General features: G+C 48.3%; 2 protein-coding genes across 2 annotated transcripts in view; one reads left to right on the top strand and one right to left on the bottom strand.

The window, feature by feature from the left end:
• Positions 1 to 383: 383 nt before the first annotated feature.
• Gusb (glucuronidase beta) lies at positions 384 to 16070 on the top strand. The gene is made up of 13 exons (XM_074075786.1): positions 384 to 635; positions 1524 to 1709; positions 1965 to 2146; positions 2315 to 2457; positions 3171 to 3358; positions 3729 to 3881; positions 4114 to 4292; positions 4374 to 4520; positions 7359 to 7443; positions 9272 to 9448; positions 12151 to 12286; positions 14033 to 14144; positions 14251 to 16070. The coding sequence occupies exons 1-13, from the start codon at positions 426 to 428 to the stop codon at positions 14363 to 14365; spliced, it is 2013 nt and encodes a 670-aa protein (XP_073931887.1). The 5' UTR covers positions 384 to 425; the 3' UTR covers positions 14366 to 16070.
• The window catches only part of Vkorc1l1 (vitamin K epoxide reductase complex subunit 1 like 1), a 58323-nt gene continuing 54048 nt past the window's right edge, over positions 16000 to 20274 (bottom strand). The window contains exon 3 of the mRNA XM_074075797.1: positions 16000 to 19738. Within this exon, the coding sequence (XP_073931898.1) occupies positions 19512 to 19738 (227 nt within the window). The 3' untranslated portion in view covers positions 16000 to 19511. The remainder of the gene's footprint in view (positions 19739 to 20274) is intronic.

Here is a 20274-nt window from a genome sequence, read left to right on the forward strand (position 1 = left end):
CAGTCTCCGCTCCCTGCAGAAAATGGGTGGGGTGTAGGACTGGGACCTCAGGGTTCTGCTCGGGCCCAACCTGGAGAGCAGCAGTCCTGGGAAGCAGAGGGCAATTACTGCGAAGGCGGTGCCGGGCGAGGCTGGCAGGGACGCCTGGCATTCCCGCGGGAAGGCGACCCGGGGACCTCCGCCCTTAGGGCTGGGGGCGAGGTGAGGATCTTTCTCCTCCCCAAAGACCTGCCCCTGGGCTACAGGACGGCCGTTCCGGGAGCGTCAGGCATCGCAGCGATCCTCCAACTCAGGCACTTGCCCTCAACCAAAATGGCGCGAGCGGCCTCCGACGAGTCACGTGATCAGCAGCCACGCCCCCACGACCACGCCCCCCGCGCTACTTGGAGCCGGACGGCTGGCGGCCGAGCAGTGGCGCGGGAGCCATGAGGTGGAGGCCGGCGGGGACCTGGGCCGTGCTGGGCCCGCTGTTCTGGGGCTGCGCGCTGGCGCTGCAGGGCGGGATGCTGTACCCCAGGGAGAGCCCGTCGCGGGAGCGCAAGGAGCTGGACGGCCTCTGGAGCTTCCGCGCCGACTTCTCCGACAGCCGGCACCAGGGCTTCGACCAGCAGTGGTACCGCCGGCCGCTGCGGGAGGTGCGGGGCCGAGCCGGGCCGGGAAGTTCGGGAGGTGGGGTAGCGAGCCTGCACCCCGCAACCCTGTTTCTTGTGCAGTGGGAGCTGGCCGACCCCTGAGGAGTCAAGTTAAAGATTAACCGTGCTGGGAGTGTGGCTCAGTGGTGAGCACTTGTCTTGCATGCAAGAGGCCTGGGGGTGCCCAGCTCTGCAAAAATAAAGAGATGAACCCTGGACCAGCGCCCTCATCTCCGGAGGGGGACGCCAAGCCCGTGTCCCCCATGCACACTGCACCGTGTGGATGTGGGGCGATCGTGGAACAGGGAGGAGCTTGGACATCTTGGGACCCCAGCGCTGCCAGACAGGAAGGGCCCTGTTCTGAGGTTTAGATAGAGGACAGGACTTGGCACCCAGCCCCTGGGGTTCCACTCTCGGGTATCCCCTCCTGGCTGGGTAGGGTTGGCACAGAAATCCGTTTTTGGACTTTGCTGCCCAGCCTTAAGCAAAGGAGGAAGTGAGGGGGGCTGGGTGCCTGCATTGCCCTGCTCAGTTTCATCAGCACAGAGGCTCCTGCCAGCCTTCCTCTTTGTGGCAGTTGGTCATCTGCCTCTTAGTCAGGATTTGGTCCTTCCTGCTATTGTGCTGGGTGGTGGTCCTGGGCTCACCCCTCTCCGTGGAGGTCTTCACCCTGGCCTGCCCAGAGGAAGTTCTTCGACCTCAATGGCCTCCTGGCACAAACCACTTTGGCCTGTGACCTGCCATCAGTAAGCTCTCCATCCGTTCAGCCAGCATTTCTAGTTTCCCTCCTGTGTGTTAGGGCTGGTACTAGGCACTGAGGGTACAGCCGTGAAGGACAGTGGCCCTCGATTCTTAGGGGATCTGGACCTACTCCAGTTGTTCTTTCCACAGTCGGGCCCCATCCTGGACATGCCAGTTCCCTCCAGCTTCAATGACATGGGCCAAGACAGGCAGCTGCGTGACTTTATCGGCTGGGTGTGGTATGAGCGGGAGGTGACCCTGCCCCAGCGGTGGACTCAAGATGTGAGCACCAGAGTGGTGCTAAGGATTGGCAGTGCCCACTACTATGCCATTGTGGTCAGTATGGGGAGCCACCGCCAGAGGGGAGGGTATGCATGCATGGGCTACCTGGCTCCCATCTGTCAGCTGACAGCTTCATTTCTGGGGTGGGACAGTGGGGGCACTCATGCCTGGTGGTAGGAAGTGTTGCCTAATTTGTTTCATTGGAGCTGCATCCTCCTGTCAGGCTAGTGTAGCAGGTGGCAGCTGGCAGGGCTTCCCCTCTTCACTCCTGGCCTGTTGCCCTGTCCTCCCATCATCTTGTATTTGCAGTGGGTGAATGGGGTCCATGTGACACAGCACGAGGGGGGCCACCTCCCCTTTGAGGCCGACATCAGCAAGCTGGTGCAGACTGGGCCCCTGACTTCCTGTCGTATCACCATCGCCATCAACAACACACTTACCCCCCACACCCTGCCGCCGGGGACCATCCGCTACCAGAAGGATACCTCCAAGTGAGTGGTAGCCCCACCCCCACCCCGCCTTAGTGGCCTTCCTGCTGGGGACAGGGTGGCCTTAGCTCAGCAGAGTAGAGGGCCTGGATCCAGGGAGGCCAGGGAGAAGCGCGTTGAGGTCAAAGGACCCCAGGCAAGGGTGGTTAACCATTGCTCCCCCCACCCCAGGTATCCCAAGGGTTACTTTGTCCAGGACGTAAACTTTGACTTCTTCAACTACGCTGGGCTGCATCGTCCTGTACTCCTTTACACCACACCCACCACATACATTGATGACATCACTGTCACCACTGAGGTGGAGCAAGACACTGGTGAGGGCTCTTGGCATGCTCTGTGCTTGGCCGAACCCAGGGTGGCTCTGTCGCCTGTTTGGAAAGATTCCCCAGGAAAAGGATTTTCTCTCTTCTTTTTTTGGCTGAACTGAGGTTTGAATTAAGAGCCTCACAATTGCTAGGCAAGTGCTCTACTACTTGAGCCACAACCCTAGTCCTTTTTGCTTTAGTTACTTTTCATATAGGGTCTCATGTTTTTTGGAGGACTGGTATGGATTTCTGTCCTCCTACCTATATGCTTCTGATGTAGCGGGCATGACAGGCACCTGGCTTATTGGTTGAGGTGGGGTTTTGCTTGTTTTTTGCTTTGGCTGGTCTGAAACGGCAGTCCTCCTGATCTCTGCCTCCTTAGTAGCTGGAATTACAGGTGTGAGCCACCATGCCTGACTTTCTTGGCATCTCATAACCTTCATGGCACCCTTAGAAACTAAAGTTCAGACCATCTGAGATGGCTTCGTGAAGAAATGAGGTCCAGTGAGAAGTGGGACCTCACCCAAGATAACATCTCAGGATGAGAACCATAGGTCTTTTCCCTATTGTCCCACCTCTCACTCAGCCCCCCCTCACTGTCCATAAGCAAGAAGCAAACTCATTTGTTGCAGTCTTGGGGCCTAGTGGACTTCTTAGAGTGCTCTCCCCCATGTCATGTGGGTGACATTCCTCCCTCAGCCCTGATCTCTCACTTCCTGCAGGGCTGGTGAATTACCTGATTTTTGTCCAGGGCAGTGAACACTTCCAGCTGGAAGTGCGTCTTCTGGATGAGGAAGGCAGAGTTGTGGTGCAAGGGACAGGGAACCGGGGCCAACTGGTGGTACCCTCTGCCCACCTCTGGTGGCCGTACCTCATGCATGAGCACCCCGCCTACTTGTACTCATTGGAGGTAATTAATGGTGGCTTGTACCTGGAGCTAAGGGAGGCCTTTTGCCCTCGTGTCTGGTAACCCTGGCTTTGGCAGGAACGGGGACAGGATAGGCACAGTCCCCTGAGCTTTGTGACTTTCCCCAACCCTTGGGAGGTCTGGCTTTGAGGAGCAGGCCCTAGCATTCTTCCTTCCTCAGGGCTGAACCTTTCATTTCTGCTCTCTGCTTGTAGGCTCATAGGTCCTTCCTAACTGGGACAGGAGGATCTATTGAACCCAAGAGGTCAAGGCCAGCCTGGGCAACACAGCAAGACCTGGTTTCAGTAAAAGGGTGGCACAAGTGCAGCCCAGTCCTCAGGCTTTCACCTGGTGTGCTGGCTCTTTGTCGTAGGTGAAGATGACCACAGAGACGGCGCATGGTCCTCTGTCTGACTTCTACACGCTTCCTGTCGGGATTCGCACAGTGGCTGTCACCAAGAGCCAGTTCCTCATTAATGGGCAACCTTTCTATTTCCATGGGGTCAACAAGCATGAGGATTCGGATGTGAGTTGTGGCTCCTGTGTCCCTGTCATGTGCTGTTTCTGGTCACTGTCATCTCCATTCCCTTCCCCCTGTGCTCTTTGGCAGCTGAGGGTGACTCAGCACCCTCAAAACCACACCGAAATGGCTTCTGTGCCAGGGCCAGGTAGGGGTGACTTGGTGGGGCCTGGCTCTAGAAGGAAGTGTATCTTTACATTGACAGGGGTAGGGGTCACTCAACTTTGCTGTCCCCTAGATTCGGGGGAAGGGCTTTGATTGGTCCCTGCTGGTGAAAGACTTCAACCTGCTTCGTTGGCTGGGAGCCAATGCCTTCCGCACCAGCCACTACCCCTACGCTGAGGAGGTGATGCAGCAGTGTGACCGCCAGGGGATCGTGGTCATCGATGAGTGTCCTGGCGTGGGCATCGTGCTGCCGTGAGTCCCTGCCACCCACGCTGCCCAGCTGCCCAGCTTAGGGGGCCGTGATACTCACTGCCTCTCCTTCCCGTCCTGCAGGGAGAGCTTCGGGAATGAGTCTCTACAGCACCACATGCAGGTGATGGAGGAAATGGTGCAGAGAGACAAGAATCACCCAGCCGTGGTGATGTGGTCAGTGGCTAATGAGCCCTCCTCCTACCTGACGCCTGCTGGCTTCTACTTTAAGTGAGTGTCTCCTGTGTTCCCTGGGTCCAGCCAGGGTGACACCTCAGCCCTTTGGCCTGGCTCTGCCTCAATTGCAGCGCTGACAACTGAGGTGGACCTTGCTCCCAAATTGTAGTTTTCAACCCAGTGTGACGTTCTGTCTCCTATTATTCACTCCTGAAATGAAATCCAGAGTTACCTGTTGATACACAGAACTTCAAATTGAAAAAAAAAAAAAAAAGGTAGTGACATGAGCAGGGTATGGTGGTTCACATCTGTAATCCCAGCTAGTTGGGAGGCAGAGGCAGAAGGATCTCAAATTTGAGGCCAACCTGGACAAAGGTAGCGAGACCCTATCTCAAACACAAAGCAAAACCCAAAAAGGCTGGGGGTGTGGCTCAAGTGGTGCAGTACTTGACTAGTAAGCAAAAGCACTGGTTTTAATCCCTCCCTCCCCACCACCACAAAAAAATTAGTGATGTGGGCCTAAGAGTTAGGTAGGCGCTCTACCACTTGAGCCACTCTGCCAGCCTGACCTAAGTGTTATTTTTATTTTTTGGTGGGACCGGAGTTTGAACTCAGGGCTTCACACTTGCAAAGCAGGTGCTCTACCACTTGAGCTACACCTCCAGTCCATTTTTCATTGATTATTTCAGAGATGGGGTCTTGTAAACTATTTGCCAAAGCTGGCCTCAAACCTCAACCTCTGGATCTCAGCCTCCCATGTAGCTAGGATTACAGGCCTGAACCACCGGCACCAGGCTGCCTAAGAATTATTTATTTATGAAGTAGTATTTGAATGCATGAGCCTAACTCCCCCAAAGAACTAATGAAGAATCAGATGTTTCACCTAAATGTGGAAATGCCTGAATGCACAGCCTCAAAAGTAGACTGGACAGGGGTGGTGGTATATCCCTGTAATCTCAGCACTTGGGAAGTTAAGGTAGAAGGATGAAGAGTTTGAGGTCAACCTCAAACATAGTTGAAACCCTCTTTCAAAAATCAAAAAACAAGGGTGGTAGAATGGCTCAAGTGGTAGAGCACCTGCCTAAAAGCGTGAGGCCCTGAGTTCAAACCCCCATGCCACCAAAACAACAATAACAAAAACCCCTAGAAACAGAAACAGACTTGTAGGAGTGCCTTGCGGGTAATTCTAACCCTGTGAGTTGTATTTCCTTCAGTGATGGGCATTTCTAGAGTGTCGAAACGCTCTAGGTAAAGTTCTGAACAAAACACATTCCTGAGAAATTTAGTGTGTGTTCAAACTGTGTAAAACACCACTTTGTGGTGCTTTGGGGTCTCTGTAAAGTGCAGTTAGGCTTTATAAACCCAGTTTATCTTATCTAGGCACATATTTATAAACAGGCTTTTCAATGGTGTGCAAATTTTTTGTTGTTTTATATGGTACTGGAGTTGGAACTCAGGGCTTTTCACTTGCTATACAGACATTCTATCACTTGAGCCATGCCCCCAGCCTTTTTTGCTCTGGTTATTTTGGAAATAGAGTCTTACTCTTTTTCCTAGGTCAGCCCAGTTCACTATTCTCGTATTTTAGGCTTCCTGCTGTTGCTGGGATGTAGGCATATACCGCCATGCCTAGCCTTTTTTCTGTTGAGATGGAGTCTTGTGAATCTTTTGCCTGGGTTGGCCTCAAATGGCACTCCTCCTGATGTCGGCCTCCCAAGTAGCTAGGATTACAGGCATGAACCACTGCTGCCTAGCTGCAAATTTTTTTTGAGGTGTTGAACCTCAAATCCAGGGCCTTGCATATGCTAAGGAAGTGCCATATCACTGAGTTATATACCCAGCTTTGTTTTTTTGAGACAAGGTCTCGCTATGTAGCTCAGGCTGGGGTTGAACTCCATATCCTCCTGCCTTAGCCTTCTGAATGTGGGATTACAGGCATGTGCCACCTTGCCCAGTCTTCCGCACAGTTTTTTTGGGAGATGGCGAAGGAGAGGCGTGCTCTGGGGCCGTAGGGATAGGGGCAGGTATGCACAGAGCTGTCCAGGGCCTGGGCACCAAACCCTGACCATAGCTGCCCCTCTTTTGGGAACCTCTTCTCCATTTGTTGTTGGTCAATTCAAATCAGCACAAATGCCACGTCTCCAGAGAGGCTCTTACATAAATGTCACCTGATACAGTCTCTCAGAGCCCTGTGCTGCCCCTCAGTTCCTGCTGTCACCAGTCATTTTTGTTTGTACCTGTGTTTCTGTCTCCACTGTTCCTTGCAGTGTGGACCACACAGTACCCAGCACCAGCCTACCTCCTAACACATACTTCCTAGTTATTCATCATATTAATAAACATCCCAAGCCAGGTGCTGGTGGCTCACACCTGTAATCCCAGCTACTCAAGGCAGAAATCAGGAGGATTGAGGTTCAAAGCTAGCCGTAGGCAAATAGTTCAAGAAACCCTATCTCAAAAAAAAACCCTTCACAAAAAAGGTCTGGCTAATTAGCTCAAGGTGTAGGCCTTGAGTTCAAACCTCAGTAGCACGAAATAAATAAATAAGATATAAATTCCATCCTGATCAACCCCCATCCACTCTTGTATTCAACAGCTTCATCAGAGATTCAGAACCTAGTTTTGGACAGTGTCCAGTCTGAGCACTTCAGCTCTGTGTGCCACCTGCCCCCATGAGGATGGCTTCCTTCTGGAGAGGGGGAGGTGGTGGAGAGTGACCTGGGGACCATGACCTTAGACTAGAGGAACACGTTAGCTCACCTAAAGCACACTTGGAGGTTGGGAGGAAGGCAGGGGCACTGTTTCTTGTGGCTGGGGAAAATGGGAAGGGAATGTGAGAGACACCCAGGAGCCATTCCACACTGACAGCCTTGTCTTCTGCCCTCCGAACAGGACCGTGATCTTCCATACCAAAACCTTGGACCCCTCCCGGCCTGTGACCTTCGTGACCAACTCCAACTATAAAGCAGATCTGGGGGTGAGCCCAGGGGTCTCCACACTGCCTCTCTTCTTCGTCCGTCCTCCAGTGCTGGCCTGATGGGCTTGTTAACCACGGGCAGCCAGGCTAGCTTTTCCACAGTGGTCTTCAGGTTAGAGAGAACCCACCCCCTGCTTACCCGGCTGGCATCGCCATTCTAAATCCAAGGAGGTCACATGGGGGAGACGTACCTAGTTCTGTGAGCACTCAGTCTGTTTTGCACCTTGACTAGATTTTATGCTTTTCAACTTAATAAGCCAATCAAACGTGAAAGGTGGAAGGGAGTTTAGAGTCCATCTGGCCCAGTGCTTCTGAGGCCTGGCTGATGACCGGCAGCGCTCTGAAAGGCCAGGTCTCTGCATTCTGCTGTCGTGAGGCAAGGGTAGGAGCCCGGGCCTTTGAAAAGCCCTCAGGGATTCTGTGAGGAAGCAGCCTGTAGGGGCAATGCCTAGATGTAGTTGGTGGGGTTGGGATCCAAGGGAGAGCCGGCTGCACCCACTCTTTGCTCTGTACTACCCGCCTTCCTCCTGTCTCGGGCTTGGTAGCCTGGGTACAGTGGTCCCTTGGGAACTATGGTGAGTCACACTGACACTGTAGACAAGGGAGCAAGAAAATGCTCCTCACAGGGAGCCAAAGGGAAGCGTGTGAGAAGCTGCTGTAGAAAGTCTGAGAAAGAATGGGTGAGGCAACTGAAGCAGGTCAGGACTGTGGAGCTATCACTTTAACACGATGGAGAGAGCCAGGTCTGTTCCGCCTCTGTCTGCAGAACAGTCCTTCTGAGAAGCATAAAACCGCACTGTGCCATGTGACTTGAGGCGGCCTGGGATGTGCTCGGAGCCCAAGTGGCGGTGCTTCCCATTCTGTCTTCTGTGTGAACAGGGAAGCTTTGCTGGGTGCCTTGTGCCGGGTCTCCAGGTGGCCAGACTCACCTGGTGGTCCTGTGGTCTATGCAGTGTGTCCACCTGGGCGTCCCCAGCTTCCTTATGTGTCTTCCTAACAGAACAGCCTGGAAGGGGCTGGGGTCACTTGGGAAAGACCGTATCAGTACAGGGGAAGCTTGGGGATGAACATTTTTACTGGAAAGAGGCACGTGGGCTGGGGGCTTAGCTCAAGTGGTAAGAGTATTTGCCTAGCATGCAGTAGGCCCTGGGTCCAATCTCCATTCTCCTCCCCACCACAAAAAAAAAACCCCAAAAAACTAGTTGTGTCCCTGTGGCATTAGGTTAGTGAGTTGGATATGCTACTCTTTGCTGCTCAGTCCTGTTTGGTTTAGACTTGAGGCGTTCCTGCCCCATTGTCACTCCACCATCTCCTGGGAGGAATCTCCCAACCACAGCATGACTTAACAGGTGCCATGGTGGATCAAGGCTCTTCCTGAGAGGGCTGGGGGTGTAGGTCAGTGGTAGAGTGTGTGCTTAGCGTGTGCAAGACCTGGGTTCTAACCCCAGCACCAAAAGAACAAAAGGTTCTTTAGGAGAAGAACTGTGTCAGTCCTTCAGGTGGGACCACGTCTCTGGTATGTAAGGGAAGATGAGTCAGGAGCACGAACCAAGGAACAGAATCTAGCTGGGTGGGGTCCCTGGGCTCCTGCTCCTGCGCTGTCCCTTGTAGTCTCAGAGCCCAGCTGCAGCTGGTCAGGAGTGTCAGCTCAGCACTGTACATTGGCCCCACTGGGTCACTTCTTGGTTGTTCCCTTTGTGTGGGGCAGGATGGTTCCAGGACCTGAATCATTTTCTGTGTCCCCTTCTTACCTTCTCTGCCAGAAGAGCCCCACAGGCCTAAGAGCCCCAGGGCTGCTGCCCCATCTTCTTGAATACTCTCGTCCCAGGCACCCTATGTGGACGTTATCTGTGTGAACAGTTACTACTCTTGGTACCACGACTTCGGGCACCTGGAGGTGATTCAGCCGCAGCTGCAGACCCAGTTTGAGACCTGGTATAACACCTACCACAAGCCAATTATCCAGAGCGAGTATGGAGCAGAAGCCATCCCAGGGCTCCATGTGGTATGTACACCATATGCAGTGTTGTGTTTTCTGTCTGTTGGATGGTGACATCACCCATTTCTGCAAGCCCTTCCTGTCCCTTGATTATACTGATGACCTTCCTTCAGCCCTGAGGCAGGTCCCCTATTCTTCTCTACCAAGTACACAGGCATCTACCTCACTGGTTGGTTTTCAGGCCACTCTCTTATGGGCCTTGTTTCTAGATAGCCTCCCACCTGCTGACCAAGTGGTCTTTATTTTGATTGGTTGATTGGTATTCCAGGCTGGCCTTGAACTCATGATCCTCCTACCTCAGCCTCTGAGTGCCGGGAATACAGACATGAGCCACCACACCTGGCTCCAAGAGGTCTAACAAATTCAAACTTTTTTTTTTTTCTCTGATTTACTTTTTTTTAAAATTTTTAATTATTATTATTATTATTCATATGTGCATACAAGGCTTGGGTCATTTCTCTCCCCTGCCCCCACCCCCTCCCTTACCACCCACTCCATCCCCTCCCTCTCCCCCCCAACCCCCTCAATACCCAGCAGAAACTATTTTGCCCTTATCTCTAATTTTAACAAATTCAAACTTTAGGAGTCCCGTCATTGGTTTTCCCTGGTCCACAGGACAAAGCCCTAAGCCCCAGTCAAGACACCCAGTATCCTTTGCTAGCTCTCTTTCCTGTTTTCATCCCTTCTCCCCACCACCCATCTGTCCCCCAGAGCTCCTGTGCTCCTCTTGCTCGAACTGCTTCTGCCTGGCATGCCATGTTAGTGGCACAATGGTCCACTGGAAGATTCCTGCTCAAGTGTCAGCTTTATTGGTCCCTTTTTGGGGGGAGGTTTGCCCCACCTGTTAGATTTACTGAGGGAATGAGTGGAAATTTTGTATAAGATTTTCTTTGGCAGTACTGGGGCTTGAACTCAGGGTTTCATGCTTGCTAGGCAGACGCTGTACCACTTGAGCCACACCTCTAGCCTGAAATCACTATCTTTGTTTTCTTGTCCATTTTCTCACAAGGATATGCTACTTTGCCTGCTTGGTTTTGTCCTTTTTAATTTATTTTTTGTGGTGCTGGGGGTGGAACCCAGGGCCTGTGCATGCTAGGCACGCGCTCTACCACTGAACTGCAGCCCCTCCAAGCTCGTTTTTTTTTTTTTTTTTTGAGACAGGGTTTTGCTATGGAGGCCAGGGTGGCCTCAAACTCACCATGTTTTTGCCTTAGCCTCCCAAGCACCTGACCCAACTGAATATTTAAGAAACTCTCAGAGTGGGTGGTGCCAATAGGTCCTTTGCAATGATGGAAATGTTCTCTGTCCATCCAGAATGACAGCAACCTCTGGCTACTGAAGACTGGCTACTGGACTAGATTGACTAAGCATTATTTAAATTTAAGCAGCCACATGTGACTTGTGGGTACTGTATTAGAGCAGCTGTGTTTATGTGAGACAATGTACATCTGCCCTGCCTCAAATTTAGCTTTAGAACCAGAACAAAACCTACTGTGCAGCTGTATATCCTGTGCATTTTCAGTGGTGTTTTAGACTTTCTCATTGGAAGAGTTAAAGCCAGCAGCACAGCCTAAAATGACTCAAATGTCACTTCGTCGAACTTATATGACCTGAGCCTCCAAAAATTTCCTATGAGACAGAGACTTGGACTGTGTCCCTTCAGCATCTTCTCATTGTCAATCACACGTGTGCTTCACTAAATATCAACTAAGTCCATAGACGCAGCCTTCAGCTGTTGTAGACAGCCTTCTTGTTGTATGTTATTTAAATGGCCTTATTGTCTCCTGTTGATGTAGACAGTCTCCTTGTCACCTGTTGTAGGCAGCCATCTTGTAACCTGTTGTGTAGACATCCTTCTTGTCACCTGGCAGGGCTCAGCTCAGCTGCTTCTCTCGGGGGCTCCTGGTGGTGCTGTCTGTCACATCTGTTGCTTGCTGTCCCCAGCTCCTCCTTTGCAGGCTCCATGGTCACCCCTCTCACTTGCAGCTTGTGCCTTAGATTGTAAATCTCTTGACGGCAGTGACACTTGCCTCCAGTGTCATAAGCAGGAACTAGGTGAACTGGCAGATGGTTAAATGTACTTAGCAGCAGGGGCTTGCCCAGACCAGCTGCAGGTGTATCTAAGGTGGGTTATGCTCAAGTCATGCCACTTCCCACTGGCAGCTACTAAAACTCAAGGCAAGTGTGGCTCAGTGGTCGAGCACTTGGGTGACGTGCATGAGGCCCTAGGCTCCATCCTCAGTACCACAGAAAAACAAAAACTTGAAGCAAAGCCCAGTGCGGTGGTACATACCTGTAAATCCATATTCGTGAGGCTGAGGCAGGAGGATCTTGAGTTTGAAGCCATCTATACAGTGAGACTGTCTCAAAAAAACCAGAAAAAAAAAAACCCAAAAAACTCCAAAAACAAAACAAAAAAACCTGAGGCAAAGACATATTTTTACTTCCAGTGTACTTTAAGACTGGATAGAAATGGGCAAGTAAGATAAATAGCAAATTATGTTTGTAACTAAAGCAGTAACTAATTAAGCCTTTTTTGAAGTAATCTTTTTTTACTCTGGGTTACGTCAGATCTGTCTCTACCCCAGTGAGTCCTACAGCCCACCATGAGGACAGATATTTTGGTCACCGTCAAGTGGATCTCTATTTTTATCTAACATTTACAGTTCTGCCAGCTCTGACTCTCAACTTCCCTTTGCCGAGTGCAGGACCCACCTCTGATGTTCAGTGAGGAGTACCAGAAGAGTCTGCTTGAGCAGTACCATTTGGTTCTGGATCAGAAGCGCAAAGAATATGTGGTCGGAGAGCTCATCTGGAATTTTGCCGATTTCATGACTAACCAGTGTAAGTGAGGGTTTGGCTTTTTTTTTTTTTTTTTCCTTTTTCCTTGGCAGCACTGGGGTTTGAACTCAGGGCCTCAAGATTGCTAGGCAGGTGCTCTGCCACTTGAGCCTCTCCATTAGCCTGGTTTGATTTGGTAGCCCAGGCTGATTTTGAACTCAGTATCTTCAGTGTGGAGTCTCCTACTTTGAAGCAACAGTAGCAAGCTTGCTCTGGTCTTTCCAGGAGTAAAAGAGGCCCTGAGACTGGATGTACTTTTGGGATACACCCATTACTGTAGAGTAGGGTACAAAGCCAAGATGATTCAGTCTACATATCACTGATTTTAATAAAAAAGGCTCACCCAATGCAGGTCAATTTAAAGCTCCTTGCATGTGGGAATGTGTAAGTCTTCAAAGAGAAAGCAGCCACACTTTCTCAAGAGGGGGAGAGCCACTTGTCACCTTCCCAAGTGAGTGCTGCAGTTCTTCCCACACCTCTTATTTCTAGTTTCTTGACTTACCATAAACTTACGAGAGCAGTTTGTGGGGGAGAAGGACATGGTAGTGGAGGAAATTACGTGACTTATGGAGAGGACAGATCTTCGAAAGACTCAAGGTTAACTAAGATATTGAATGCAAAGGGGATAAAGGAGAATGAGATGAGGTGACAAGAGAAAAGGGAGAAAGGATGAGAACAGGAACCTCTACTCTGCTCAGCACACGGATTATGGCTTCTGGAAATACTGTGGAAGGCAGTGAGGTGGCCTGGTGCCAGTGTATAGTGAGAAATAAGCCCTGTGACTTCTGGCAAGTCAGCTGGCTGTTCTTCATGAACCTGTAAGGTGGAAAAAAGGCCAGTCACCTCGTAGGATTCCATTTGAAATGGAATACAGCCAGATATTTGTCTATCGTGGAAGCGACTATTGTCCTGGTTTTGTTTGGTTTTGAGGTGGGTTCTTGCTACGTTGCCCATGCCAGCCTCAAACTTCTGGGCCCAAGTGATTTTCCTGCCTCAGACTCCTGAGTAGCTGGAACTACAGCTGTGTACCATCACACCCGGCTGATGAAAATTACTGTCTTGAAACTTCTAGTGGGAAAGTGCTCCTTTCCATTGGGCTGCAGTGTCTCCAGAGGGCAGAGGGCAAGTCTATCAAAAGTGCAGCTCAGGGGCGGTGGTATGGCTCAAGTGGTAGAGCGCCTACCTAGCAAGTGGGAGGCTCTGAGTTCAAGCCTCAGTAATAAGCCCCCGAAAAAAAAAAGAAAAGAAAAAAAAGCCCCTTTGCCAGGTGCCAGCTTCCCAGCCATCACCTGGCAGACCAGTCACCAGTAGAGGGAGCCAAGCAGGACGTCAGCTCTGGAGGACTTAAATCCACTTAAGAGTTCCTGTAGGCAGTAGGCACCGTTAGCATGCTAGCTCCCAGTAGGAGGCCCAAGCCTTGCCAAGGGTGACTGTCCCACCACCTGTTATCAGACAGCTGACAACTCATAAAATATTGTTATATTAATAATTATAGTTATATGACTACTACTTTTAAGTTACATTAACCCTTATTTTGCAAGTGTAAGATAAAGTACTTTGATTTTCTCCTCCAACAGACTAGAAATTAATACACCAGGAATCTGAACTGTTTTGAACTTTGGCCTATATTACTTTAGACCAACCAGCCCTGCCTTGTGAGGACAGTGTTGTCACTCCATGCCCAGTGTGGCTCCCTGGGCTCCAGGCTGTCATCAGAAGTCAGTGCAGTATTCTTGGCTTGTTTTTCAGCACCCTCGAGAGCCATTGGGAACAGAAAAGGAATCTTCACCCGGCAGAGACAACCCAAAAGTGCCGCGTTTCTCCTGCGGGAGCGGTACTGGAGGCTTGCCAACCAGACCAGGTAGCTTGGCCCGGTGGTGAACTCACAGTATTTTGGAAACAGGAGGTTAATTTTTTAAAGCCAGAATCACCCCTGCTGACTACACCTCTCCTCCCTCCTCCCCAAGGAAGGGACGCTGGCTGCCCCAAACAGAGTACATGCCTCCTGGGCTGTCCATGGTACCAGAAGGCTTCTGGTCTGGATTTTGTGGTAATCTCCCAGAAGGGGGGTGCCAAAGGTGATAATACGGCTTTTCTGGTATGGGAATAAAGAGTTGGCATGCCTTAAACAGAATGCTTGTCCTGGTGGAAAACACATGGACTCTCTTTTGTGTGCCAGGCTGCTTCCAAAGCCTGAGCTGTATGCAGACCTGAGAACCTGGTGCCCTAGCACCCACACCAGGCTGTTTGCAGACCTACCATGGCCCCAGCACTGCGCTCTGGTATGAAAGCAGGCCAGCCTTGACTCAGAAAGACTTTCATTGCCATAGTCTCACAGGTACTGACATACTTATAGAAGTGCTGTCGTGTCACTGTCACTCACAAGGTTGATGCCACAAACTCCATAGTTAGGACAAAAAAGAAAGGTTTAAGCATTGATGACTACCTGACTTGGAGCTCTGAGGTAACCGGTCTCCTGGGACGTTGTCCCAATCTCACCTGTAGTCTTGATATTATAGTAGCCTGTGGGTTCTATCACAGCTGATATCACGCAACGTGACATACCTCTAAGCAAGTTGGGTCTGTGAGTGAGCACTCCGTGCCTTCGCAACTGACAGCGAAACTCTGCGAAGTTGAGCTTCCCCCTCCCCCTTCCATAGGCTCCACTGAATGGTCCTGAGATTTGACAATCCATCAAGCCATTTGTTTTAAAAAAAATACTCCTTTTGGTGGCCAGCCAAATGGAAGACAGTGACCAGTACAGTTCTGGACACGTAGCCTAACCACTTCTGTTGTGCCTGATTGAAATGTCAACACTCATCCCCTTTTAGTCTTCCTTTCCAAGTTCTATGAAAAATTAGAGATAATTTAGCCTACTCTAACTAGGTTTCTTCAAACCACTTTTAAAAATAAGCCAGGCATGGTGGTGCAAACCTGTGGCCCCAGCTACTCTTGGAAGGCAGAGATTGGGAGAATCAGGAAGATCACAGTCTAAGCCAGCCTGGGCGAAAAACATGAGACCCTATCTGAAAAATAAAGTACAAAGGACTGGCGGAGTGGCTCAAATGGTAGAGCATTTGCCTAGCAAGCATGAGGCCCTGAGTTCAAGCCCCATTACTGCCCCCCCAAAAAAAGTGCAGTCAGCAAATAGGAATTCTGAGGGTTCCATTCCATGTTACCATTTAAGTTCTTTGAAGTAACCAACAAGCTGTGTCCTAGTTTAATGTCAGAAAATACATAAAGTTCTTCATTTGACAAATGGCACATGTGAATATTCTGCAGATTATGGGTGAAGTCCATTTTGTAGGTAGGTCCTGAGGTTCCAGCACAACCCATTTGCTGTGTTTGGCAAGGTCTGCCTAAGCTCTGTTTTGAGTGGCTTCACCTTTCCTGTAGACATCACCTCTTTAGAGGAGTAAGAATGACGTGCTGAAGGCAAGCTAGAGGAAGCTGTGGAAAAACACCTGCTAAAAGTCTTAAGTATTCTTTTGTCACTGATTCTTGACAGACACATACATCACAAACCAAAAGGAATCCCCAAAAATCTACGTTCTATGGGTTACACATGACTGGAGACATATTTGGTCCATAATCCTGGAGGGATGGGGCGCAGCATGGGCTTGATGTGTACGATAGGTGCCTATTGAATCTAGCGTCTTCATGTGAGCATCTTTGTAAAAATGTAGTCCTGCAGTATAAAAATGACGGCACACAGCTTCCACAGGTAACTCTACATTTATTTTATACCAAAAGTTATGTGCAACAAATAAACATTCTTACATATTTACATGTTTTTTTTTTTTTTAACCAGTTAGCAAAACGGTGTCCTAAATCTCTGATAAAGAATTCTCCTATCTATATTAAAGGGGAATTCTGCCTAGTGACCTCCATTAAGTGAAGGCTTCCTCATGGGCTTAGAGCACTCGTAATAAACATCTGTGATGGCTCAAACTACACAGAACATATACCTAACATTCAGGCTGTGTTCGATTCAGTTTTATAACAAAACATTTCAACTTTTCTGAACTAATTTGTTGAAAAAATGTTTAACCAAATAGCCTGGACTCCTGCCTCTGCCCCTTTTGTTTTTATTGAAGGGTTGTTCTCACAAGTTAGGATTCATAAGTGCTGCCTAAAACATCTAAGTAGAAACACTTCACCAATGCTTGTGTGTTGGAGGGAAACATGAGACAAAGGTCATGGGTCAGGCATGTCTCCCCAAACAGGTCACCAGAATTGACAGTGGGGTTCTTTGTTGGCGTTTGTCTAATACTGATTTTTAAGATGAGTTCTGTCAGTATTCACTGGCTTCGAGCGGTGGTGCCAATCTACCTTAGGAAGTAACTGCTAAAGATTTCTTCGTGCTTTTTAAAAGGTAGCGTTTTGAAAATAAATGGAAATGATTAAAAAGCAAACAAAAGCCAACAAATAGGTTTAGTTTTATTGTAGTCTTGGTCCTGTATCTTACCTAGTAGGTTCGAAGATCCTTTGTACCAAATGCAACAAACCTCTTTGTATGAAAATAGTCAGTGCTCTTAACATTCTTTAAAAAGTAAGAATTTAAGGAGAGGTTGTATATATCAAGTGAAAGTAATTCCTGGCACACAGCTAGTTAAACCTGAGTTTTTTCAGAAGTTTACCCCACTGACAGAAACTAGCTGCAAGAAAAGCCCAATATTAACACCGCAGACCACCTGGGTTCCCTAGAATTCATCCTCTACTCACAGTGTCTCCTGTTTCTTCAAATATTTGACTGTTAAGAAAAAAATGGGCTTCACTTGTTTTGAGCAACTTCACAACCGTGAAGCATGGAATTACTGCTGGAACCAAATTTTTTTTCCCTATTCTGTCAACACTTCAGCACTGGTGTGTTGTTTAAATATTCAGTTAAAAACAGTTATAAGAATGTTCAGATTTGACCACAGGGTGTTTCCCCTCTTCTGGGTTGTGAAGAAGGAGGCGTGGAGCCTGAATTCCTCCAGGGCAGATAAGTACCAGATGACACGCAACAGGCTTTCTGTTTCTGCAGGCATCTGTTTACCTCTCAGTGAGAAAAGGGTCTTAATTCTACTGGCTTGAAGGAATGTGGCAAACTTTTTTACATAGCCCACAAACAGTGGCTTCCCCAAGACTTAGGAAAGCAAAGGAAAAACTTGAAGAGTCTGGCTGAATATTTTTAGGTTTCCTCACATAAGAGATGAAGACACAAAAATGCAACATCAAGACAAGCTTTAACTATACCGACTGACACAAAGTATGGTGAAAGACCATTTGGAATTGGGACCCAAGGAATTTGTTTAGCACAACTGTATCATATACACCACCTACCTCCTTCCACTTGCACTCTAGCTGAGGAGGGAGAACCAGCAACTGCTGCAGACCTGGCCTCACTGCTACAAACACAAGAACTTGCTTCTCCAACACCACTGACATCCAATCATTGCTTTCTAGAGTTCTTTAGCAACTTCAGAGCACAACAGCAGTTCATACATAACACAGGCAATGAATATTCACATTCATAGGGAAACAAACCTTGAAGAAATCTGAATTAAACTTTTTTAGGAAGCTGGTTCAAACCATTTGAAGTTCATTATAATTCAGATTTTAGACCTGCCTTGGGTCAGGAGACCCACACTGCCTCAATTATGACAGCTGTAAACTACTCAACTACTGACTGTACATTTTAGTTCACATAACAGAACCTTGTCACCTTCCTTCAAAAAGAAGGTAAATAAAGCTCTCAAAAGTTACAGGTCTATTTTTTTTTAACATAATGATTAATCAAACTGGAAGCAAAAACATTGCTACTTCTTCTCTAAGGAATACAATGACTACACAGAACCTTTCTAGAGAATGCAAGTCTTCACAGTAAGAAAGGAAAGAAGGACACTTCTGCCCAAGTTCAACACAAAATATTTGGTTTGAGATTTAAGACAGAAGGCACTTTTAACATTCTGATAGATGTTACCATAGAAACATACTGTCACAATTTCATTTGGGTTTCTTCAGATCATCTTTAAGAGTTTCTTCTTACTGCATCTGTGTAGTTATTAGAAAGAGCAAGATAACATTACTGTATTTCACCTTCAGATATTTCCACCTGTAGTGCTTTGTCCTGACTATGCAAACAGCGCAGCGTCAGCCCTAAAGTTCACAGATCCCGTATTTGATTCTAAAACAGTTGCTAACAATCCTTAGTGCAAAAAGAAACAAGCAGGGAAAACACTAGGGGGCCACCAAGAGCAACCCCACCTGGTCGGCTGGACTCACACTTGTTAGTTCAGTCACAATACTGTTTGGTTGACTGGCACCGATTGATGTCAAGGAAAAATACCTGCATTGGAAATCCAACTATCCTAAGATTGGGCTTTATCTAAAAATTCCATATTGATATTTCCAGTTTGCTCCAAAGAAATTCCCATTTTCCCACCATGAGTGTCCTGAAGGCCTTGGACTTGAAGATCTGGTCACATGACTCATTCTGTAAGGCTACAATTGATCCAGTTTTTGACTAGACACAGACTCGACTTGGACGTTCAGATTTAGTTTCTTCCTTTCAGAGCAGGGAGATGAAGGGAGCCAACCCCCCTTCTTGTTTTGCTGTCAGTGCTTTCTGCAAGATGCTCTGTGTGGGCTTACTGTGTTCTCTACTGCCTCCGTCAACACTGAGCTGACGACTCTTCATTGCTACTCTTCAGCTAACCTGTACAGTAAGTTCTGCAGGGGTGGATCCAATATTTCTACCTTTATTTACAAGTATCACATGAATGGATTCTAGTTGAATGTACATGTTTAAATCCGTGGGCTAAAAACACATTACACATCATACACATGGCAACATTTAATACAGTATCTATTCTAAAATATGTTCATGTCATGATCACACTCGTTATGCCTGAAATTGAATTTGTACACACTGAAGAATTACTAGCAATGGCTGCTCACTTTACGATTGAGGAAAGGGGGCTAGGGCTACATTTTATTATCTCACAAACATCTTCAAAGTAAAGTTAAAGCTTGTCTTTGATTGGCTCGGCGTATCCTTTTTTGTATCCATATTTAAAATGAAGATTGACACAAAATAGCTAGGGCCCCTTCTAATTTACAGTATTTTAAAAAATCAGTTTAAGATTCTTAGGGAAAGTGTCTGTTGTGAAGAATAATAATAAAAAAACCTGCAAAATAAACTTAATGGAAAAGGGACGTGAGACTGAGCGTGCTGTGGCCGTCAGTCCTGCTTGGGCTGCAGCTGCCGTTTCCAGGCCTCGTTCAAGTAAACTAGCCGTTTGTAGTTGATGGTGAGAAGGATGAAGTTCAGTGCATACGTGGTGACGCAGATGATGCAAAACTCCTTTAGCACAAAGTACAGAATGTAGGCCAGGTACAGAGACCCTATGACTGACACGATGGAGGACGTCATGAGGACCAGAGCTGCGACTGCGCTTGCTGTCATGCCTGCAAGAGAAAGACAGCTCGTCAGGCGTCTGTACAGGGATGGCGGCAGAGCTCAAGGCTAACATTTGTGGTTTGCTGCCATGTATGAGATCTGAGGAAAAATCCTACTGGTCTATTCTGTGAAGAGCAGGCAGGCTGACTCTGCAGAAGGGATGCCAGTTTTATAGCTGCAATAATTTATCAATATTTCCACAGGAAATATTGCTTATTTCAGAAGCTAGCCTTAGTTAAGGATATACACATAAAGAAAATCCGCAACTTCACAGTAACATGAAGCAATGAAGCTGATTTGTAAGATCAACAGCCCCAACTCTCCTGATGAATAAAGGAACGCGAGTCTACACTTTTCTTTCCAGCTGGGCACATTTGTGAGACCCCTGGCCTTTTCACTACAGGCTCCCCATTTGGGGATAGGAATTTGTTTTTCATCTTTAGATCAAATTGATCAAAAACCCATAGTGGGAGATGACTGTAAGTGCATGCTGCTGGGAGAGGGTAGACAGCTTCATAAACATTTTAAAACAGCTGACCCTGGT

This window comes from Castor canadensis, chromosome 6 (assembly GCF_047511655.1).
Source record: "Castor canadensis chromosome 6, mCasCan1.hap1v2, whole genome shotgun sequence".
In the NCBI taxonomy this organism is placed as follows: Eukaryota; Metazoa; Chordata; class Mammalia; order Rodentia; family Castoridae; genus Castor; species Castor canadensis.